A 24674-nucleotide genomic window follows, 5' to 3' on the forward strand; every position below is an offset into this window, starting at 1 on the left:
GCCTCTGCCATACTCACAAATACAAGTTTAGAGTAGAATAGCGGATGGGGAAAAACCAGAGCCAGTAAAGTGAACACTGTGTGTGGCAGAAAATAGTTGCATTTACAGTACATCCAGCTTCTGAAGAGAAGCCAGAATCCTTCCCATTAATCTTTCTGTGCTTTAACACCGTTGCAAAGCTTCAGGGAATTCTAATTGTATAACCAGTTATGAGGAAGATTCATGGCCAGCCAGTGGTAAAAGAGATGCTTTCATCTCAGCAGCAGTTATTCAGAATATGAACTTTCATATGCATTCACCAAAATTGACTCAAATTCAATCAGTTAGCAATTTCTTTTCAGTCTGATTATACAGTCAGCTTCTCAAAGCTAAAGCATGTACAGTGGATCTCAATCCTCTGAAACACAGTTAGATGTTTGGTTGTTTTTAGATTTTAAATAATGAAGGTTGTCTACTGCTTTAAAAATCTGCCCTTCACACAAGTCTAAGCATACATATTTTAAAATTACTTACTGTACATCTTCATATTGTTTAAGGCATGAACAATGGCATATGAATGGGAACAGCTTCCAGAAAAGCATATATTCTTGACAAAGGCCAGCCCAAGCACATCATACCAAAGGACTAACCTGAAGCTGGAAATGACAGTGCTGTGACTGAAGAGTTTTTAACAAAAACAGTTGAAACAAAATGGACTTTTTTTTTTTTTTACTCTTTTTCTTCTTTTTTTTTTCCTTTAATTTGAGTTATGTTGACTCTTAATGTCTGTTTAAAGCACCGGTTGCAGTTTTGCATTTACCACCTCTTCCAAGCGACTTTGGATAACTCATCTGCTTCTTTAGTTCTGAATTTTCAGAGTATGAAACATTAAAAGGCTTCTGTTTCTTTCTTCCTCTTTTTTTTTTTTTTTGTTTGTTTTTTTGTTTTTTGTTATGGCTGCTGCAAAATTAAAAACATCCAGAAGTGGTCAGGGGCCTGGTCTAATGCACTTTCAAAAGTCCATTATAAAGATGAATATAAATGCGAATGATAGGTTTTTCTGTAGACCCACAAACCACGCTTAGCTATAAGAAACATATTGTGCATAGTAATTTTTTTCTTCAGAGTGATATGTTTACTAGATCTACATTCTCAGTTTACCAGAGTATGGGAATATCTACTTTACTAAAGCCAGGATCCTTTCGCAGTTCCCAGTAGGTGTCATTAGTAACCCAGGCTTCTCTTTGATTAGCATCAATAACTTTTCTGTAGGGGAAAAAAAAAAGGAAAAAAGGTCCAACCATGTGTCTCTGATCTTATGCAATATGAAATCAAATTCCATACCTCTCTGATCTAACCCAGTACTAAATCTGATATCATATTTCTAAAATACACAAAACCAATCAGGGATTTAAAAATAAAAATCAACTTCTACCTGTGTCAACGGTGTAAGGTTTAGAAAACAATCAAGATTGCAAATCTGTTATCTCATCTGCATGAAAAGATTTTAAAGCCCCATAAATCTTCTTTGGCCATTACAGATTCTGATTATGTGCAGCAGATCAGCCACGAGATCTAACCTAGCAGAGCGCAAGACTTGTATCATTTATATTTTCTCATATATATCTTGCCCATCCACTGCTGCAAAACCACACCAAATGCATTTAACCTTTAAACTTTTGATTCCACATACTACACATACTACTTGGTATGTCTATCCCTTGTTTCAGAAGAATTCTTAATTAAAATCAAAGCCAACAAACAAATAAAACCCCTACACTCTAAAATAAATACATTGAAATTAAGTGTACATAAGTATATATATAAAAGTGTATATATATATATATATATAAAAGTGTATGTATATATATATACATATGTATATATATTTGATGCAGTTGTTCAGGTCACTATTTACTACTTTATGCAGTTACTTAAAACAGTAACATAATTAAATCTTAGAACCTAATATTATACTTCTGTTTCACTTTGAAGTACAAAAAGTATTGGTTTTAAACTGTTAAAAAGTTGCTTCAGACAGAGATAGGCAATCAATTATTTTTCTCAAAATCAGCATTCTCCAGGCTCTCATGGTTGACACACTACACCAGTAGTACACCAGTATTCTTGCAGTACTTTGTCCAGTCTCACTATAGAAAACAGACTTACTATTGAAATTAAGGGACTTACTTAAAAAATTTGGGTACATATTCAATGCCGTTTTCCTCCATGTACCGCCTCCGACTTCTCTGGAGTTCCTCTATTCTTAGTTTCTCAGATGCTGCTGCTTCTATATTTCCTTCCTCCAGAAGCCTGTATGGATAACAGCAATCATACAGTGTCTCTAACAGGGGATTTTCCAGGACCAGTTGTCAAATAGACAAGCAGAAACCCAGCTGGTTGTCTATGTTGCACCCACTTTCAGCTCTAGTAATAACGTCATAAGAATAACCAAGATGTGATTCCCCAGGTACGTGTATGTGACCTAGAACCCAAGGCACACACTTCTGGTAACTTCATCATACCACAAACATTAAGTACTGTGCAAACTGCAAATTACAAGGAAATTAATGTTGCTTCTATTTATAGCAGGGGAGCAGGCTCTGAAAGAGCCTGTCCTTCCAGTTCATTATGAGGAAGCTTGCCTCTGTCCGAAGATTTCACTACAGGTCTATTATGTCAACAAGATGCTTTCTACTTTCCATCTACTGAGTAAAGCAGAAATTTGAATGCAATACTGAATACATTCTCTGCTAGCACAGTCCTCCAAAGCTTAGTTCAGACTATGGTCAACACACAGATAAAATTCAATACACAGCCAAACCCTACCAAATATTAAATGTATAAATAAGTACTCTTGCCTTTGATCTGGCCTGAATCGTGCGTCTGTTGCAGGAAGAAGATCTTTCAGTAAAGGATCTAATTCATTGAGCTCAATGGCAAACCTCGTGAAGCCATAATAACGTTCATAATTGGTTGGCATGGAACCTGCATGAATATGTATGAGAAAGAAAAAAGCTTTTTGAACTATTACTCTAAATATGCTGTATTTTCATCTCAAACACCATTAAAAAGCATCAAAATCTATTCTCTAGGTGGAACAACAGTCATTAAATATTCCTTTCAACTGCTTATCCTGCAGACATCGTAATTGCATGCTAATAGATTCAAAACTTTTAAATAAAAATTACTGGTTTCAAGATTTTCAAGCTACACACAAGTTCCTGTTCCCCAGGAACTGGGTTTTAAAATGTCTGTATAAAAGCTTTTCTTAACTGATCTCCACAGTTAATATCAGAAGATCGCACTCACTGAAAGACTGATTCAGCACTGTCCAGCATCCTCAGCACTGACAGGAGTCTGAACAGGCATTGAAGAGTAGGGTGCAAAGTAGGGTTCCAAATACAGCCAATACAGTGTAGAGTTCAAAATACCAGCAATAATAATGACAATTCCTGGATAATCATTCTGCATGTATGAAAAATTGTTTAGGTGTAAGGGCTGAATAATTCAACCTCAGTGTCTCAAGACAAGCAGTAAGGAAGTTGAAATCAGCTGCAGAAATCACAGGAGCTTGCCATCTCTGAAAACCAACCCTTTAGGCTAATAAAGGCAACATTAAGATGAGAAATTTAATAAACTGGCACCTCCTATTTGTTGAAAACCCTGCTCTCTGTGAGAAGGCAGGCAGGCAGAACCAGACAACCATTTGTTTTTCTTAATTTTATTTTTAAGTTGACACCAGAGAATATTTGCCCAGGAGTCAGACTGAGATGTGGAATACTATGTCCTGTAAGAATATTTCCATTTACCATTATTATACACTCATGTAAATTTTTGTTTGTGTAGCCCAAACTTCAATTCCTCCACTAATACTTTGTGTATTTAAAATGATGGCTAAAATAGCATTATATAGTTTAGACTTACACTTCACTACCTGTCAGAGTTTATTGCAAGCTCCTTACCTGGTCTCCATATGCATTTGGCTGAAGGGGCAACCCCACAATAAAGACCTTCATGCCACTTTCCAAAAAGGCGATGAACCACCTTTCCTTCTTGATCCATCACAACACCCTGGACCTCATTTACATTTGAATTCCAGTAGTTCACCTGCAATTTTAATAAAGAATTGCTAGTTCACCCTGGTTTTCACACTAGGCATTGTACAAAACAGATACTGCATGAACTTTAATATGTGGCACTGACTGTACACATTTTGTATCAGAAAAGCTCACCTGGAATCATGAATATTAGAATTCAAAATTCAGATTATCTGAACATTAACTGATTCAGTGCACAAGCAACCCTGAATAAACTTATATGTGGTTTTGTTATAAAGATATTTAAATTATATATGGTCATTGCCTGAATATTAAAATACTATGAACCAAAGCAGCATTACTTAATTTAAAGAGAGAAAAGATTGACTGCCAAATTCTAGTAAAGGCATTAGTAAAATGGCACAGAAGTCTCCAGTGACTTTGTGTTTCCATTGATGTAACAGAAAAGTAATTTTGACATTTGATTTTTAATTTAAAACTGACAACAGCATATCACACTGCTAGACAGTGATGCAAAACATTGACATCAAATGTTCAATAGAATAGTCTTCTACTTGACATAGCACTCTCCTTTGACAATTTACATATTTACAAATGTTGATAAAACAAAGTGTGGAATGTGGATTTCAGAAGTACAAAAAAACCAGTGTGATGTATGCTTAAAATATGAAGTTTTATGAGTATAAGTATTAGGATACATATGTTACCTTGACAAATGTGAGTTTACAAATACAGACACTGCTTTTTGTGTTTCTGATAGTTATCTCTCCATAGTGTTCTATCCACCTCCTTCCACTAAGAATATTATGTATGCAAGTAGTGACTTTGTTCCAGACATAGTAGTCTCCATACCTAAGAACAGATTAACAAGTAACTGGCAATATACATTAATCATTATCAACAATTTCTATTATTATAAATACAAGACTATATTCCTCAAAAACTTATGAAACAATAGCTTACTTTAATAAAGCATTGGTTCTAGGTACATTATTAATCCTCCACAAAGGAGCTCACCTAAGCTGTAGTGTAGAGAACTGAAGAATGGTGCTATGAACCACAAATCAAGACATTATGAACCACTGAAGCCCTTCATGGCATGCTCACTGTCCTCAGAGCATTAAGTGCTTTGGCCACAATTCCTTCAGGGGCAGGACAGTGACCCAAAGATAACATAAGGTTGAATAGAGGCTATAAGCAGACAATGTAATTAAATTACAAATAGAACAAAATAAATATGGAAAGGAGATAACAGAAAGGAAGTAGGAAGCCAGAGCTCACTGAAACATCACCCCTTTCCCTCAATAACTACTCAGAATCTGAGCATCTCTATTGTCAAATAAGGGAATAAAATGAGGAAATTATATTGTGCAAAGTACATTCTCCTTCAGAGCTGAGGAACTAGCATGAAGATAGAAGCTTAAGATGCTCCTGAGTGCATTTACATTAGATAAAGAGGTGAATTGGAGTTATGCCATACTGTCAGAGGTGGAAAGAAAGGTTGGCTGCAATACTGTAAAACCAGCAGACATGTTTAAAGTATCTTCTTACTGCATATTCTCAGGATTTACCACTTGCAACTCATCTTACCTCTGGTGAAACAACTGAAGAACATGCTTTGGCTTATCCACATTTTGAAAACAGACCTTACATCATTACTACTACTGGTTGTTCTGAGGGAACATTTAGCAGTACTGAGACAGTAAGGACAGCACTAGCTGCTGTCAGTTCTATATTGCAGCCACGTTCAGAACAGTTGGTCAATACTGTACATGTAAAATCTGAGTTCTAAAACATTTCTATCCCACTCTGTCTATCAATTTCTGTAGAGTTTGTATATTTTTCCTTCAAAAATCTAACTCAATCTTCAGGCTTAAAAATGCTTCAGTATTCCCATCTATACACTAGGGAGAGATTTGAGCTAGTTGCTGACTCTCAACAGTGCAATTCATCTGATGTCTGCTTACACGTTTCCCAGTCCATTCACTAGGCAGCCCAGTTTAGATTACAGCAGAGACTGAAAAGGAAATAGGACAGTAGCTTACTTTGGAAGTGTGACATTCAAGGTTCCAACTGGAAGAATTTCCATTGATTTCCCCCAGAATTTGTTTTTCCACCTGATATCTGAATACAATGGTGAAAGATTTACAAAACTGAAAAGACAGAGATCACTGCATGGGGGAGACTTCAATGTCAGAACATGATGTATACTACGCCAGTCACTTTAAAACAGGGCAGTGTGAGGTTGTCATAAAAATACAAAAGTGAAAAAAATACTAGAAAATTACATTAAGTCAGAAAAACTAAATGTAAGTTTAATTTCCTTCTAGAAGTCATGCCTGTGCTACATTATTGTCAAATCCCTTCTGCAAATATTCAATACAAATTAAATGTATATGCCAGTATGTACAAGGAAGGAAAGAGCTGCTTCTTCAACTGTGTAAAAAGAACTGCTTGTGTTTGTAAGAAATAATAATTTTCTTGGTACAAAGCTTTTAAGTAGAAAAGTATACAGAGACTGCAAGAGACAAGAGAAATTTTAACATATCTGTTGACTCCTAGAATAAGAATTTTACTCTGTAGTATATTGCTAAAAATAATAAGCATAGAAATTTTGAGTAAGTTCCAAATGCAAAGATCATCTGGTATAGCCAAAACTTTTACTTGTTAATAAAAAAGGAGTTTATGTTTTTGAATGAAAAAGTGTACCTTGCCAAAACACAAAGTTCTTCGATTCACAGTGACAGGCCGAAATGGGAGGATGGTGGCTAACCTGGAAAACAGTTTAGCTGAGTTAAAAACAGTTCATTTTCATTTCTAAGACAATACAATTGTTACTGCAACAAGAAAATACTAAAAATAGCCCACACTGTTTATTAGGTTATGTTGCTATGAAAACAGGTGCAACTTAAGTTTGTACTTAAAACACTATGTACTTAAAAAACTTCCTTGTGATTACTACAAAAATATATACCTTCTAGCATTTAAAAAGTTCCCTCATACTAGCAACCTTTCTTTATTACTAAGAAAGCAAACCATTCTAAGAAGAAAGAAAAAACAAGATAAATCTATAAAACAAAGAAACCAAAATCTAAATCTTAACATCAGCGTCTGTGTGGAAACAAGCTTTACCTGCTCTGAGAAAAAACGAAATCCTTTGTCTTCTCTAATACATTCATAAGTTTCACCAAGCACTGGGTTAAATGGCTTGCTTCCTGCTCTAAAGTATGTAGAGGCATAGCCTGATGCTGCAAAAGCAGCTATGAGAACCTGTGAAGTACAAAAGAATGTGAGAACAGGCAGAACTTCTTGTGTATACAATTATCACACAACTCACCCTATTCAGAGTGAAATCTGTATTAATGAATCATGTCTGAAAGTGAAGCTATACATGCCTGCCAGAATCAGCATAAACTGTATTTCCTCTGTGATACAATTTGGTTTTCTTCATGGCCTCAGTCAGTCTCTTTTCAACAGTCTCCTAAAATAACAATCTGCACAAGATAGTTTTTTTCCTACCTTTAGCCAGGTTCATCACTAATAATCTAAAACACAGACCAAGCTCTAGTCTAGGCTCTTTGTGAATAAACAAAATACAGGATCACATATCATTTTCCTACAGGAACTATTTTATTTAGTGCCAAACATAAATGGCTCTTATTGAGGATTTACCTAATGCAGAATTATCTCACAATTTCCCATGCGTTTATGACCTTAGCAGCCCCCTTGTCTACATGTGCACCCAAAATTTAGTTACCTCTAAACAAGGTCTAGCTAGGAGTAATAAACCAAGTGACATGACATGATAATTTAGATTACAGCTCCCTTTAGCAGAGGTTAAAAAATAAATAAGAAAACATCACCACAGGTACTCAGAAATGGAAACAAAATTTTTTAAATAAAGCAATTTGGGCATAAAAATCATCTATGGATAATCTGCTAACGGCAAGGCGAACCTTAACTAGGTCTCACTCTTCTCATGCTAGCAAGGATGATGTAGCACTTGTGTGTGGTTTTACATGCTTTGCTTTTTTCCCCAGTGTGTAATGGGTGTCCCATTCTCTATTAATTCCATCTTGTTTATAAATATAGCATGACAGAATTAATGCTTTCTTCACAAGCTTTCCTTCAACAGTATACTGATATACTTGCAATACACAGGGAAATGAGAATAAGAAAAGTATTTTTGGATGCTTATGTAAGACAGCAAAGTCCTGGTGTTTTAAAGAACAGTGTAGAAAAAGGTTACATATTCACAGCACTGCTACCAGTGATGTATTCAGCACTTCTGCCAAGTAATCCTACATGCCTTATCTTGGGTCTGCAATTTGCATTTTTAAGGTGCTTGTTAAAAGTTTGGCTTGCTTCCCCAGTATTGTACTAGACCATCTATAGCAGAGAAGAGAATTGATTCTGTGTTTCCAAGGAATCATTGAGTTGCACTGTGGCTATCCTTCCTGAACTCTCCTAACATCTTCAATATTCAACTTTTTCAACAAAGGAGGCAAGCTTCCTGCTTTACTCATTACAACCCTGCCTAGTCCTTACAAGGTTCTCTTTTGTGAGGGACATAAGGGATCTGGTAGGAAAACAGAATGTGATGATAAATAATTCAAAACCCTATCGTATGACAGGTCTGCCTTCTTCAGTAGCAAGGAAAAATTACCAGTGTGTAAATCCACTCACTCTCCTGTAGACCACATGAATGTGGCTGTTCAAGTACCTGAGTGTGTGGCTATATGACAACCTTAGACAACCCCTCTTCTCTCAACTATCCACACACAATGCTGCCAACCCTTGTGAGGGAACAGTTCAGCAGGAACACTGTCAGCTTTCCTTTAACAGCCTTTCCCTGTTCCTTCTGAGGAAAAGCAGACAGGACAGACCCAAACACCCTGAGAGCTGGACACAGGCTGTTTGCCATCAGTTGAATCAAGGCATACTCCCAGAGAAACTCAAATCAAGCTGCCCAGGCAAACTTTGTTTTGGTGGTTTTGAACTTCACTATTAGAAATTGCCTAAGATGATACCTTATTGACAGCTACATCAATCAGAAGCCAGTCACAGACTTGATTAGTTCTTGGAGATTGCTGGACTTGATCACTGAAAGCCAGGAAAGGATGCTGCAGGGTTAGAAACTGACAATGTCTACAGTCCTATAGAGTGAGATTGGTTGTCACATCCATGAGTCACAAATACAGCAGTTGGTTTGAAGGCAAACCAATCTCAGACTTGTTCAGATCAAACTCACCATATGTAGCTGTTCACAGCATCCTTCTGACCCAGCAGGACAATCTGTTATCAGTGAACAGCAAAAGCAAGAGAAGACCTTGGCCAGCCTGATCTAGTGTGGGGTGTCCCTTGTGGTCCCTTCCAACCCTGACTGATACTATAATACTATGATACCTTGCACAGACCTCCACTCAACAACTCTCTTTTAATACAAACATAAGAAGTGGTACATTAAATTTATTACCATGCGTTCATAAGGATCATCTGTTTCAGCTGCCTTGTCCAAGAGTTCACTGTATTCGAGCTCTTCACAAAGATGTTGCAAGGTATTCAGAGGTTCATTTAGTTCAACTGGCATAGATACTTTGGAAAGATCTTTACCAATGTTATTTCTCAAAATATTCCACAGATTGATGTTACTGGTGTCAGGGCTGGGAGCTGGAAGACAAGTTCTCCGTCCATTCCTGAATGCACCTCCTGTTAGCTCACCATTAAGAACTGAGAAGGGGAAAAAAGCATTATCATAAGAAAGCATCAGATTAAGAAAACCAGATTTATCCATTCAACTAAACCACTATCACAACAAGCAAGTCCAACTTCACTATTTTCAGCTGAGTTGGTCTTGTACAGACATGCAGAAAATCTGGTACATGATTATAAGCAACAAAATGTCCCAAAGTTAAAAACGTAGCAGTATACTTTGCCGAGAAATGTTGTCTGCAACACTGGTGTTGTCCTCAGATATATTATCACTCACATCACTGATATAGGATTCATCATCAGAAGCCTGTAACATAAATAAATTATCAGTTAAGTCAAATACTTATAAAATACACTTACAAATTATGAAAAATAAATAATTAACTGAAATACAAGTAATCTCTAACCAATCAGAGCTTTTAACTACACATCAACTGGATGTTTCAATCAGCCCATGCTGCCAATCTATCCTATGGTCAAAACTTGGTTGTGCTAACTCACAGCATGTGAGCAATCCTTATCAAAGACAAAATATGCTGACATATTCATTTCCTCTTACAGAAGAGTTGAAGCAGACCACAGCACTACTGTTGTTTTATTAAAAGATGTTCTTTTAATATTTTTTTTAAGAAGAATTTATTCAGAATAGCACAGGAAAGCTATACATAGCAGCATGATACAGCAGCATGAACTGTGTCTGACTGCTTGAGCTTTGAGCTTAAGTGAGCCAATTTTTCAGGCTTTTGACTACTTCCCCAATTATAGAGAGCAGCTTCATATGTATACAAGAAGAAGGTTTTATTAAAGAATATTTGAAAATTTAAATTAATTGACTGCATAGCCATATATATTTGTTCCTGTCTATGTTACGCTTATCAGAAACTGCTATATTCTAGGTAAGGGCATGTACTGAACATAAGCACCTGATAAAAACAACTTTGAACTCAGTTTTACACTTCAGGGAACTTCTACACCCATCACAAGGAAGTCTCAGGTTCAATTGTCTACCCCATGCACTGCTACAGGCTGGTGTCAGATTGGCTGGAGAGTGGCCAGGCAGAGAGGGACCTGGGGGTACGGGTTGATACTAGGCTGACCATGAGCCAGCAGTGTGCCCAGGTGGCCAAGAAGGCCAATGGCATCCTGGCCTGCATCAGGAATACTGTGGCCAGCAGGAGCAGGGAGATCATTCTGCCCCTGTAATCAGCATTGGTTAGGCCACACCTTGAGTCCTGTGTCCAGTTCTGGGCTCCTCAGTTTAGGAAAGATGTTGAGTTGCTGGAATGTGTCCAGAGAAGGGCAACAAAGCTGGTGAGGGGTTTGGAGCACAAGCCCTGTGAGGAGTGGCTGAGGGAGCTGGGAGTGCTTAGCGTGGAGAAGAGGAGGCTCAGAGAAGACCTTATTGCCATCTACAACTACCTGAAGGGAGGTTGTATCCAGGTGGGGGTTGGTCTCTTCTCCCCGGCAACCAGCACCAGAACAAGAGGACACAGTCTCAAGCTGCACCAGGAGAGGTTTAGGCTGGCTGTTAGAAAGAAATTCTTCACAGAAATAGTGATTGGCCATTGGAATGGGCTGCCCAGGTTGTTGGTGGAGTCACCATCATTGGAGGTGTTTAAGAAGAGACTGGATGGGGCGCTTGGTGCCATAATTTAGTTGATTAGATGGTGTTGGGTGATAGGTTGGACTTGATGACCTCAAAGGTCTTTTCCACCTGGTTAATTCTATTCTATTCTACACTTCACACATTTTGATACCTTTTTATTCTAAGTAGCATTATTAAAAATAAAAGTAAAATCCATTCACTAGTGGTATCACCTAAATCTGTCCAACAGCAAAGCTGCAGCTCGCTGTTATAGCCTACCTCATTTTCTGATGAGCTGGCAGATAGAAGCACTTCCTGTGCATCAAAGAACTCTGAAACAGATTCAGACATAGAGAGCCTGCTCTCATTAGAAACTTGCTGAGACAGTGGCAAGCTGACATGAATTTGTTCACCTGTCTGTAAATAAAGCACAGAAAAATAGAAGTATTATTTCTAACATAAAATAGTTTTGCATAGAAGGGATAAATCACCTGAATAATTTTTCTATGCCAGTTCCAAGCACAGATAATGTAAGGCCTTGTATGTACCTAACAGAGGAGACTAACAACTACAAAATAAGTGCACTCTAAGCAGCGAGATACATGTCTTTGAGGTCTGCTCAGCATTGACTGCTAAGTTTAGCAGGGCAAATAATCACAGATCTAGTTCTGTATCAGGAGGAATGATTTTAGGGACAACAGCTGGATTTTTTTCAGACAAGTTCGACCAAGAAATTCAGGTGAAAAGACATCACTGGAAGGTAGCATTGATACAACCAAAAGCCTTATAAGGTCAGGCATTCACAACTTACTTTCAAAATGAATGTTCTTGTGAACCAGTTTAGTAACAAATGTTTGAATTTTCAGCTATAATACATATTTATTTTATTCCATGTTTGTACTCCAAATCTCATTTGAATTGTCGTCAACTTGGAATCAGTACTGCTAAAGGGAATTAACTCTCTGTGGTTTCTTTCAAACAGAATTTATGAGCAATGGGGAAAGCTAATTTAAATAGTGGAATGTATCTCTCCCCTTCCTGCTCTTGTTGCAAGGAAAATTAGGTTTCCATTACCCTACAGACTATCACTTTAAGAAGGGAGGAAGAAGAATTAAGGCTTTCTCACTGTACCGTTCCACCAAAGGAGCTGCTGCTGTAGAGGGAAACAGTTTACTGACTTAATCCCTTAATATATACAGCATGTTGCTTCTGGGAGATAATACAGATGAAACTATTGCGGCCCTTCTAAACAATTATCTTTTCAGATTGCAACTCCATTCCCACTAATCTTACTACAGAATTGCTATAAATGGTTTTGTTGATCTTAATCCTGTAAATTAAGAATCCTTACCTCAAAATCCACTTATAAAAAAACAAACCCAAAAAAATCCCCCCACAGAGTACAACATCATAAACATGCCAAGAGGTCAAAACCCATTTCTTTTTAACTGGGGCTTACAAGCTTGTAGATGGTTTATGATATTTGATGAATTATAATGGAAACAGAAACTCACTTTCACTGTTGTCTTTGCAGGTGATTGAAATTGCATGGTTTTGTATGGAAACATACACATGCCCCTACATGAAAAAAGATGCTCACACAGGCATTATGTACACAGAGCAAGATAATCCATATAAAGCAGTCAAAAAAAATTAATGGAAGGAACCTCTGAAAAACTCCTTCAGTCTGACACACTTGTACCAAGACAGTGAGGTAGGTATGACACAGAAACAGCTAACCAACAGAAAATACAAAATAGAAGAAATTGTCATTGCCCAGAACTTCACTGCAGGTGGCTGTGCTGTGCCACAGCTTCACCTCTATGTTGCTACTCTCCAACACACTGGACTCTTGGCAAAATTGTCTGGACATTTTCAAAAAGCAAATAAACAAAAGTAATTGGAAATGTATTTTCACCTTTCTTTCTTGTAAGAAGAAACAATTAGGAAGCAAAAACATATTAATTGAAATGGCACATGAATAGAAAACTATTAGTGGAAATGACAAATGAAAAAAATATTTTGGTAAAATGCAGGCAGAATGGCTGTCAAAGCAACCATGTTCATTGCAACATATTACAGCTTTTGAATTCAGATTTGTCCTCCTCATGATAGAAACTTAACTTGTTATTATTACAAATGTTCAGCAATCTGTGATTGAGGAGACTGAGGAAAGCAAAAGAAGAAATACTAGATGTTGCAAACATGGTATTAGTATAGTGTTCATAGACTGAACCTTTTTATTTCAGCAGTGCCATTCAAGCTATCAAAAATCAGGCCCTTTAAACACTTGCAGCAATAGGCCATTAAATACTAAACTACTTTGTTGAGTTGGCAAGAAGACAGAATTGGTTAGCTACTGTGTGTTACATTTGAATACAGTAAAACCTCATTAATTCCCACAGCCAACAATTAATATTCCAAAACTGTTTCTATGCAGAGAACGGACGGAGTTCTTCCATGAGATCTGACATAGAGAAAATAAAAGACGTAAGTTTTATTTTATGTAGGGAAAATAGAATCTGACTTTTTCTGAACCGTTGCCAGTCTGAAAAATCCTATAATTTGCCAGGTGCGTTTCAGTTATTAGTGAGAATTAGGAAGGTTTGATTGTACTCTACATTCATTAAAGGCCAAAGTCTTACCTCGTCAGGACTAGGGATAATATTTACACTGACAACCTGATCACAAATAACAGATTCTGAATGTATTCTGTTCAAGCGACTCCTTAGTTCAGCATTCTGGTGGAGAGCCTTAAAATAAAAATTGTATGTTTAATTTAAAATTAAAAAGTAAGCATTAAACAGAAGGGGGGGGGAAAAGAAAAGAGAAAATAAAATAGCAAAAAGCTTCTTCTCAGTAATTTCCTTTAAAAAGTAATTAAAAAAACCCCACAGAACCTTCTTCTTCCATTTTTAGAGAGATCCCTATTGCAAGAGTCTCTCTAACATGACTTAGTCTTTTGGTTGCTTTGCCTTCAGTGATGAATTATCAGATAGTATCCCACAATGTAACAGTGGCATTCCATCTTAACTCTTTAGATACCTTTTGGCAGGTATACTGGCGCATCATGTACGTTATGGAAATGCGGAGTGAATGAAGCAACAAAGAACGAAACTGCAGAACAACAAATGGGAACTACCCACAAAATGTCCAAAGGGTCAATCCTTGGTTTACAGCTACATAACCATTTCCAGACCAAGGTTATCAGCACTTGGAACCTGAAAAATGAAATTCCGTCCTTTCCAGCAAAACCATCATAACTGCTAGTATCGAGTGTTCACCCATCCAGATCGATTTTATGTATTTGCATAAGTACTCCTTTCAAACTACTGATCCACCAGAGTGTCACAAATAACAATAGAATTAAACTGGTGTCTGGTATATGCTGATTTTTCTCCTTCTAGGTCTGATACCTAGAAAGAGTCATGAGCAAGATTCTGAAATCCAGAAAAAAAATACTATCTTACATACCTAGAACATCAACAGACTTAACCCTCATATATGCCCAGCACTGTGGATTTTTAAGAAGAGCAACAGCCAGCCATGCTGTCTTAGTAGAAAATGACTGCTATAATGGAGTAGTAATCTTTTTCTGACTCGCCCTAGTGCAAACTCAGGAACAGATTGCATGACTACACTGAAAGGACCAAAGTAAAATAGGCTAGCTTAAACTGTCACTGTCAGTTTAAAATACCCCATTTTGCTTTGTTCTGAAATGGTCTGGGCATGTTCACAGTTGTCATCTACCAGGAAGGAAAGGTAAGGACTAACAAGAGCCTGGCAGTACCTTCTTAAACTGCTCAAACTGGGTCACAAGACTTATCAACCCCAGAAGACTCACTAAGGTCTGATTTCCAGTTATTCCTCTCCTTTCCATTCATTCGCTTTATTTTCACTCATTCCCTAATGACTTTTAGACTGACAGTGGAGGCTAGGAACCAGAAGAAAACACGATCATTTAATTCATACAAGTTGCTAATAAGTGTCCACAAATCTTAGTTACATTTCAATCAATAACCAGAAATGGTTACCCTTATCTTTTGTCCCTAACATTTTTTCATTGCAACACACAGTAATCAATCTACATAACATGATATGCCTCTGTATCTAAAAAAAAGCTGTGCATCAATTTCGCTGTCAAAGCAAAACACATCCAACCCAACAACAGTAACAGTGTATGAAATTATATACACATTTGGGTCAAGTTCTGTTTGCTTTTAAGCCTCTGCTCACATTTCCTGCAGAAGCAGTAATCCAAATCAATCCATTCTTCAGATTAAAATCTTTTATGTTTCCTTGACAATGAATTCAGGGATTTGAGTTATTTTGCAACCTGAGGACTTAATTTACTTCTTCTTCCTCACAAAAGTAAATGACAAGATTTCCTTTGGCTCAAGTGGGAGAGACACTGGACAGTAACAAGTGTGTATTTGAAAATCCAATTTACTCATGACTCCTTCTGCAGTTAGAGACATGGACATAAAAAACAAAACTGAAAATACACAGTCAAAATTTAAAATGTACTTAACAAAAGAAGAGTATCTCCCTAGCTGTACAGGAAAGATATCTAGCATTTATTTAAAAATATTTGATCCATTTTCTTTACTTTAGAAAACCATGAAAGACACATGCTTACACAAATTATATCCTTCATCTCCACATGCACTGAGGTCAGGCCTACGTCATAACAGAACCTATGTCACGGTTTTGGCCAAGAGACTGGCTTCTTTGTTGGCTTCCTATACTTCGGGAAATAGCCAAAATACAAAAGAATAGTGCATCTGGCAAGCTAGATGTGCTTCAAATCAAATCAAGAACATACCTGAGAGAGTGACTGTCTGAGGTGTGCTACTTGAGCATTGTGGCCTGCAAGATCCTGCTCTGAAACAATCTGCTTAAGCTTCTCCTTCTCTATAGCTATGCTGTTAAAGGCAGACTTCAAAAGAGAATGCACTAAGCAAAAGAGAAAAAAAAGAAAGTAAGTGCCTCCTCAGCTACAGAACTGCACATTGACATCTATTACAATGTTTAATCCATAAAGACAGAGTGAGATTTCCATCCCACAATTATGGAAATTTGAAACAAGGATCTGAACCTCAAGTAATCCATGCCAAACTAAGTACCAACACTTACAGCTTGAGGATGTAATGTGCATACTGTATGTTCACACATACGTTAACTGAGCATACTCTTGGTGCCGGAAAAGTGCACGGAAGAGTACATGGAAAACTTCATACAGGGAAACCCTTTCCTTTCTGTTGGTGTTTTGGTTTATTACCGGTATTTTTTTTAATTTGACTTTCAGAGTGACCAAAAAAATCAATTCTGCTAACACATGATATCACAGTAATAAAGGGGATTATTTGGGTCTTTAAACAGGTTTTTAACATTTTTTAAGAAATCAGCCTCACATTTTACCTGTTGTTTTTATTGACGTAGCAAATATTGCACAAACATGAGTTGCACAATATTGTGTGTAGCAGTGATATTCCAATTCATACTAAAGAAGAAACCAAACAGTTCTTGCAAATTCAGCTGAGTACTTACAAGATGCAGAATTCAGTTCAGAAAACTTCTAAAAATATTTACATATTTCTGTATTCATGACATGCATGGTAAATGTAAGAAGGATGTGTGTCATCTTTATGTAAGCCACCCAACCAGCTAAAAATTCTCACACAGTATCTTCTAATGTAGATGAATGCTCTGGCCATAACTAAGTGAAGGCAATAAAAATAATTAAAAAAAAAACAACCCCAACACTGCCAAAACCCCCCCCACACACACAACAGAGAAGCACAATAAAGGAAAGGCTTGACATTTCTGGTTACCTTTTTGTGCCATCAAGCAGAATTCTTCTTGAAGCTTCATGTACTCAGTAGAGCACTCCAGAGGGTCTGTTACATGGCCTGGGGGAGTCTGAAACTCAATGTCTGCACAAAGGTTTGGATTCGATGAATGCAGTCTAACAGGTGACATTGTAGCACTGAAAGGGACCTGCAATGAGAAACAGCGTGGAAATACTCACAAGGTGCAATCAAACCTTTGACTCTGCTGAAGCAAAACACAAAGTTCTTCTGAAAATGAAAGATTTAGTCTATAATGTGAACAACTAGTGAGAGTAAACATGCAATATTTTGTTCTCCTAAATCTCAGCGTGGTTGACACAGAATTCTCTTGAAAATTTTCACTGAAATAGGCATAAGATGATCTAAATACATAGCTAATGGCAAACAATGGATCATTCAAATTCAAAATTGGACCATTTCCTAATGTTTAAAAGATGACTGGAAAAACTGAATCGTGATACATCCTGCTTTATATTTGGACATTTCAGAATACATATAGTATGACTAATTACAGTATCAACATTTGAAGTACTGCAAGTTCCTCCACAGATCCAGAAATAGGATAGAATATTACTAAACATATTATTGAAGTTTTTCAAAACTACTGGTAAATCTTGAGTTCATTGTACAGCCTACTATAGGGGGGCAAGGGGGAAGCCATATGGTCCTTCATTCTAACTAAACAAATAAACACTAATTACAAAAAAAAAAAAATCAAAACATTTGATTTTCATTTAAAGTACATAAAGAAGAAATAAGTGCAAAGAGGTACAGTTTAGTAAGAGGGAGCAAAAAATTAGTTTATTATCATGTCCATTTCTCTTTCTTCTTCTACACTTTTCAGTACAGCAGTAAAAATATACATGCAAATCTTTCTAAGTTATAAACACGCATCATGTACTGATCAGTTACCTATATGCTACATATGCAGTGTGTGGCTACCACTGTTGTATATGTGATATATGCGTGAGCATATGTTGTATTTTATTATAATTTAACCATTTACACATATTTCTATAAGAAGCCCAGAACCCAATTTTCAAATTTAAATAAAGGTATGCAGAATGGTATTTAGTAACTTAAATATTAAGCACAGTTAAAAACATTGGATAAATTAAACCCAATTCATGCCATTATATTGACCAAATATATAAATAAAGAATTTCTGTACTACAGCTGAAAGTAATTACTCAAATGTGAAAAATGGGGCCAAAATATAAAGTGTGTCTTCCAAGGTATGACAGAGCAGCAAATAACATAAAAAGTCATATTACTGAGGTTTTATATCAACAGGTAAGTTCTGTACTACCCTCAGTATTTGTTATTTGATTAGACCAAAGGGGTTTATCAATCCCTTCCTGGAAAGCTGTGATCAATATATGTCACCAAGTTCTGATTCTCCAAAGAAACTCTGAAAATCCTGTTGGATTTATTAATCCCTTCTCATTCCACTCATGAGCACATCCTGAAAAATAACCATTTTCTATCCCATTCCTCCTCAATTTCTAAATACATTTAGTACATAAAATAATAGCTCTATGGTACCTGTCCAGCTTAACATTATTGGCTTCTCTCATATATTTTACTTTCCAGCTATTTTAATTAATTAATTTTTACTGGACCTCATTTTAGCTTCATATCAGGAAGACTTAATTAGCAGGATATTTAGAATAAATTCCTTCCATTCTTAGTGAATATTTATCCCAAACCCCTTCTTTGGGAGTACCAGAATGCCTCTCTCAAGAGCCCAACAAAACTAGGTTAATCAACTAATGTGACTAAATGCTGGTTAATTGCAAGTTTCCTTAACACAATCTTTTCACTGCTTATACTGGACAGATTGTTTCCAGAAATTACAAAGGCTCAGATGGCTCCAAAGAGGGGAGAGTAGGTGGCTACATGATAACTGTGTCTGTGGGGAGCACTTACCTAGCTCTCAAGCCCATTTAGAAAGCAGGAAGAAAACTGATCCTAACTACAATGCCAGAGCTGACAGAGAGTCCCCATACCCTCATGTGCCTGTGGTGATGGTGCAGCACAGACTGGCAGAGCTGCAAGCAGGCTGCCCATATCTGCTGAGGGGCTCTTTAGTCACTTTGTGATGAACCTAGATGAAGCAAACTGCTTTAGATCCATCGTCTCTGCCTCGTACCTCAGCTAGCCAGGCTGAAAAGCAATGTTTCTACAGTGAGGTTTTTATCTTGTAAATAACAGCTTAATGCATGTTCTAGAAAATATTGAAATGTTGACTGATGTGAACTCCCCTCATACACATCTTTTAGAAATTCCCCTCATGTATCCTTTAGAAAAGTTTCCAAGCTACTTTACACAACAGATGACAAAATCCACATTGAACAAAGTCTTTTGTTCTCTTAAATAGGCAACAGTCCAAGGAACACCATCAATGTACTTTCCCTCCTCTTTTTCCCCTTTGCCCTTGTGCTTTCTCTATGCATCTGTGGTGACTTGATTCTGACTTTACTACCCTTTTTTTCTTTATTTCTTGTTGACTTGGAGATTTATTTTTTTTAAATGTATTTTGCTCCTTGATGCACCTCTCTGAGTCCTTCCATGCACACACTCTTTTAAACGCAACCACGGATGTACCTTGTCCTGACTTTCTGTTTTATGACAGGGGCCTAATACCCACTCGTGCATCACCTTCTTCAGAACTAGGGGTTCATATAGGAACAGACTGTTCTTGGGAGAGTGGGTTATAAGGAAAACCTCCTCTTTCTGCCATGTATTTAACTGATGTCATTCTGTATCCCTCATTCTATACACACAGTTTCACTGTCTGGGAGACACAAGCACTTCACTACATCAGCCAGGAAGAGCAGGCCATTGCCACAACCACTGCAATAGCTACAAAGACAAACCCCTTCCTCCCGAGCTTTTTTCAGTTCCTCCAAGACCTCTCTCAACAGGTCCTCACTTCAGCTGCAGGCAGCAACTCAGCAACTCCCTGCCTTACAAATCAATCCAGCTTGCTACAGTTCTTGCCAATGCTGCTTAACTACTGCTGAACCTACTGGTTAGAGCCTCCCACTGACACTACTCAGCCACGTAAACTGAAAAGCAGGTCAGTTTCTCTGCAAGGCAGGCAGACTCATAAGGTCAGAATATCAATCCGTTATTGAGTACAGCACTCAGCATCAATTGATTATGGGGGATTACATTTAGATGAGTTAATTTGGGAACTGGAGAAACACTGATTTCTCTCAAGATTTTTAGGAGGGCCTCACAGAGTTTTGTGATTCAGGTAGCAGATATTCAAGCTATTCACGCTTAAGCCAAAGCTATGTATAACCTAGGAAATTTTAGCCATGGGCTGGAGCAGCAGACCCTGTAATATTTGAGCCTGATGAATACATTCACTGCTTGGGCTAGGTCAGGTATATGGATTCAAAGCTCACTTCAATCTTTGGCTGCATAGAGCCCTCCCTATCTAGCTCTTGTACTAACTGGTTGATGAATTACTATTAATGTCTATATTGTGCATTACTAGTATGAGTTTTCCTGATAAAGCAGTATCTGAAGATACCCTTTTGATGCTAATCCAATTTCACAAACAGCGCTTCCCCTTCCCAGGTCCCAGCCCCTGTGTTGATTTCATAGTTCCAGATTCTGTGTCAAGAACTTAGGGAATAAGCAAAACTAAATGCAGACACTAGAGGTAGTAATATGACTTTTTGAGATTATGGAATGTAAACAGAAAGTATCTCAAATGAAAAGGCTACCCTTCTACTACTTCAACAAACAAAACAACCAAAAAAAAAAATCTGTAAGTTTTGTAATTCTATGATTGTTTGCAACAAATCTCCTTGTTCTTCTGTCTGTCTAGAGACTATCACAACAATCTTTTAAGATAAATTGGTAACTTCTTGTCAGTTTGTATAGTACATAGCAGATTATGTCAAAGATGTTCAGAATGGAGGGACTGAGTTTAACCATCACTTGCACTTGCATAAAGGAGGAGGGACATGTACCATGTAAACAAGCTCAGACCCACATTTATCAAATTCATTTGTCAGGCCTGACAACTTCCAAGAAATTTGTCTCAGAGCGGGTAGCATGAACACCTCCAAAAAGTGCAAGAAACATTTTCATAAGCTTATTATACATTCATAGCTTCCCATCTTTAGAGCTATCCCTTGATTTTCAAGTCCACTCACTGTTGTAGCCACTGCAGCTGCTAGTCTCTGCCGGCGACGTGTTGTGCTGAACTGGCCCTTCGGTGCTGGCCCTTCCTGACAGTGAATGCAAGAGAAGGAAGTAGAAAAAGAGAAGGGAAGGGATGATGGGACACAGGAAGATGAAAGGTGATCAGAAAAGGGAGAGGGAGATTCTTTAAGTGGATTTCAATTTTGTTCACTCTTATGGCCTACACATTCTGAGGACATATCACATGTTTTCAGTTGTGTATGCCAGAGACTAGTTACTTCATTAAAATGACGTCCAGATGAGTTGGACTTCAGTGCACTCACTAAGACTGCCAATAAAAACAAACAAACAAGCAAGCAAACCCAAACAAACAAACAAAGAAAACTAAACACCAAAACAACCTGGAAGCATTGCCGTTCAATCATAAGGCAACTATGAAATGAGAAATCAAAAAGGATGCTATGACGTGGCAGAAAACATAAAAAACCCAAACTGCTTCTGGTGGTCTCTTAACCACCTAGAAGATGAATTCTCAGACTATTACTTTGCATTAGTGGAAGTGCATAAATGTGGTAACTGGAGATGCATACACCTCAATGGCAAAACTTTTCAGTATGTATGTTATAGTGAGCTTGCTTATGTAAACATTCTTGTACACAGCTTTAGCATTTCTGTCCCCATGCTTGAGCCTATTTGTTCATTTTCTCACACCACTTTTTTGAGTTCCAGCTACCTCTCCCATACTGTACTGAAGGCTTGGCTTCCAAACCAATTATAAACTCAAATAAAGCAACACAGATGAAAACTATGTATTTGAACAACTACTTCCTTTTCTGCATGCCTAACTTGTTGCCTCATCCTGCTTAATTTCACTTTTATGAAAATTCCTGGTACATTAAAGTCAAACAAGGTATTGTCTAATGCAGAGGAGCTCCACACCTATCATAAAGTGCTTCTATTTAATGTCAAATCCACATGTTATTGTTTTAAAGCCATTTTAAGATTTTAGGAGATTTGAAAAGCTACCTTTCTGCTCTCAGAAAAAAAATAATCAATCTCTTTATATTTTTTCCTCCCTATATCTTCACATATCAGCATTTAAAAATATATATACAGTCTTACTTTTTCTGAAAGCAGCCTGGGCACCATAAAAATAACAATGGTATGGGCTGGTTACATATACACCATGATGGAGAACAAGATATTATAGTTCAACTACTATTTGAATTATCTCACTTTTGTAACATTCTTACAGATGTTGCTGGCCAAATGCCCCACCCTCTGTCTGATAATAGTGGCAGTGCTACTGACAATGGAAGGGCTATCTAATGTTCACAGTAAGAACAGCCTTGCTTTGCAATATTTTGTAAAATTCTCACATTAAAAAACATGTACATAACCTCTAAAATAAAGAGCATGAAATCTGTTAAAGCAGAGAACACATCATATGCATAATATAAAGTTCTCTGTGCTCTATAGATGTCTGACCTGTGAATGTGAGTTTGGAACAATATTCTTGTTTAACTAATAGGGACATATAAATAAAAAATATACAGACAGGCATATGCAAATATATATGTAAGCAAGATTATGAACGCAGTATGCATTATTAAAATGAGAACAATGAGCTCTGCAGGACACACTCCCCTCAACACTAAAGAAGTGAAGTAATAATGTTAGTTACAATACATTTATTTAATAAACCAGTCTTTGGGTCCAGTTTCATTTCTGCGCTGAAAATCAGAGCAGAGCAAGCTGACTTTTCAGGTTGCTCCATAGCCTATAGTTCTCTATTAAACTACTCCCCTTGAAAGCAAAAGAAGAATCCCAAAACTTCGCAACTCTGAACTTTTCAGGGAAACTAAATGTTACTTCATTGTATTGCTTTTCAGTAACCTTTTTTAATTTTCTGTCAAACATCTTTAGATTGTCATGAGAATGACAAATTGGTCTTCCACACAGAAGGGAAAAAACCCAAACCTTTCATTTGTGTACAAAAGCATAATTTCTAAAATGAATACCAGTCAATTAACCTGCTGTTGCAGGCTGTTTTCATAAGACTTTAAGCAAGCTTTAATAATCAAAATACAACTCCTTCATATAAGCAATCTTTCGTCAGAGAAGCAGGCCTTGTATTACTCTTGAGTGAAGTCATGTAAATTAAGATGGTAATTTTAAATAATTTAGCAGCACTAGACCCTCTAACCTACAAACATATATACACATGCCATGCTCAATTTTACTTCAGTCATCAGAATTAATTGTGTGGAAAAAAAGTTAAAGCTAACTGCATACAGAACTGGTATACCTAACTGGTAAATATCTATTTCTAAGAAACAAAGCAAGAAGCTTTTCTTACAAATATGCTCTAAACACATTATACCACATTCTGTAATGTAAATGCTAACAGAAATACAATAAAAGCGATCTTATTAACAAAAAACTGTTAACGAGTACAATAAAAAACCTGGCTGGGAGAATTCTCTCCTTACATTTTACACAGTGGATGCTGAGCTAGCAAAAAATATCCTCCTTCTCTGTTACTCATGAACAAAACACTTACATAGAAAGCTCTCTAACTTTTATCCTCCACAGAAGGATGGCTATCTCCAACATACTATCAGAAGGTCTTTTGATGGCAGCTAGTGACTAATTACTTTAAGTGCAATTAGTAATGCCCTTAGATTAAAGTTAGTATGCTAGTGCTTAGCATTATCCTTTAAAACTAATGAGATGCATGGAGGCCTGGAAAAAGGAAAAGGACAACAGAAGTTTCCTTAGTACCAAATGTCAACAGTTTCATAGTAAATCATATCTTGGCACCATGAGGAAATGATCACAAATTTGACGAAGTGATTCACAGCAGTGGATTACCTATAAAGAAGGCCAATGAAGCTAGGAGGAGCTAACAGAGGAACAAAACGGGACTGTAAGCTTAACAAGCACCAAGGCATGGAAGAAAACCCACATTTTATTGGAATGGCAATATGAGCAAATTAGGAATAGCACAATGAGTCAGAATGAGACTATCTTCCACAGATCACAGCTTTAGACTATTCATGGTACAGGACAACCCTTGAAAGAATAAACAATATTTTGAGCCCATCAAACTAGCCAAGATAACAGAAGCTAAAAAGGAGTCTTCATCTTCCATATAATTCAGAATGATTTTATTGTTTCTCTTCTTTCACTGCTAATTTATTTATAAATCAGTCATCAATAGTGATGCTCTGTTCTAACAAAGCTTGCCAGGAGTTAATGCTGACACAGGTTAGGCAGAGTTCATTACTAACCCAGAAGTGACAGACCAATGCAGAATAG

The 24674-nt window shown here is 37.1% G+C and overlaps 1 protein-coding gene across 7 annotated transcripts in view; it reads right to left on the reverse strand.

The window, feature by feature from the left end:
• Nucleotides 1-218: 218 nt before the first annotated feature.
• OSBPL6 (oxysterol binding protein like 6) overlaps nucleotides 219-24674 on the reverse strand; it is an 87244-nt gene continuing 62788 nt past the window's right edge. For 3 of the 7 annotated variants that reach the window (XM_054174073.1, XM_054174089.1, XM_054174082.1), the window contains exons 11-25: nucleotides 21365-21439; nucleotides 17172-17337; nucleotides 16163-16293; nucleotides 13983-14090; nucleotides 11617-11754; nucleotides 9972-10059; nucleotides 9517-9770; nucleotides 7173-7310; nucleotides 6750-6813; nucleotides 6086-6164; nucleotides 4748-4892; nucleotides 3945-4089; nucleotides 2841-2967; nucleotides 2170-2292; nucleotides 219-1245 (exon numbers count right to left, since the gene is read on the reverse strand). In XM_054174073.1, coding sequence (XP_054030048.1) covers nucleotides 1137-1245; nucleotides 2170-2292; nucleotides 2841-2967; nucleotides 3945-4089; nucleotides 4748-4892; nucleotides 6086-6164; nucleotides 6750-6813; nucleotides 7173-7310; nucleotides 9517-9770; nucleotides 9972-10059; nucleotides 11617-11754; nucleotides 13983-14090; nucleotides 16163-16293; nucleotides 17172-17337; nucleotides 21365-21439 — 1890 coding nt within the window. In that variant the 3' untranslated portion in view covers nucleotides 219-1136. The remainder of the gene's footprint in view (nucleotides 1246-2169; nucleotides 2293-2840; nucleotides 2968-3944; nucleotides 4090-4747; nucleotides 4893-6085; nucleotides 6165-6749; nucleotides 6814-7172; nucleotides 7311-9516; nucleotides 9771-9971; nucleotides 10060-11616; nucleotides 11755-13982; nucleotides 14091-16162; nucleotides 16294-17171; nucleotides 17338-21364; nucleotides 21440-24674) is intronic. The other 4 variants (XM_009906631.2, XM_009906630.2, XM_054174101.1 and 1 more) reach the window with 3 other exon arrangements.

The sequence above is a fragment of the Dryobates pubescens genome, chromosome 2 (assembly GCF_014839835.1).
Source record: "Dryobates pubescens isolate bDryPub1 chromosome 2, bDryPub1.pri, whole genome shotgun sequence".
NCBI classification, from domain to species: domain Eukaryota; kingdom Metazoa; phylum Chordata; class Aves; order Piciformes; family Picidae; genus Dryobates; species Dryobates pubescens.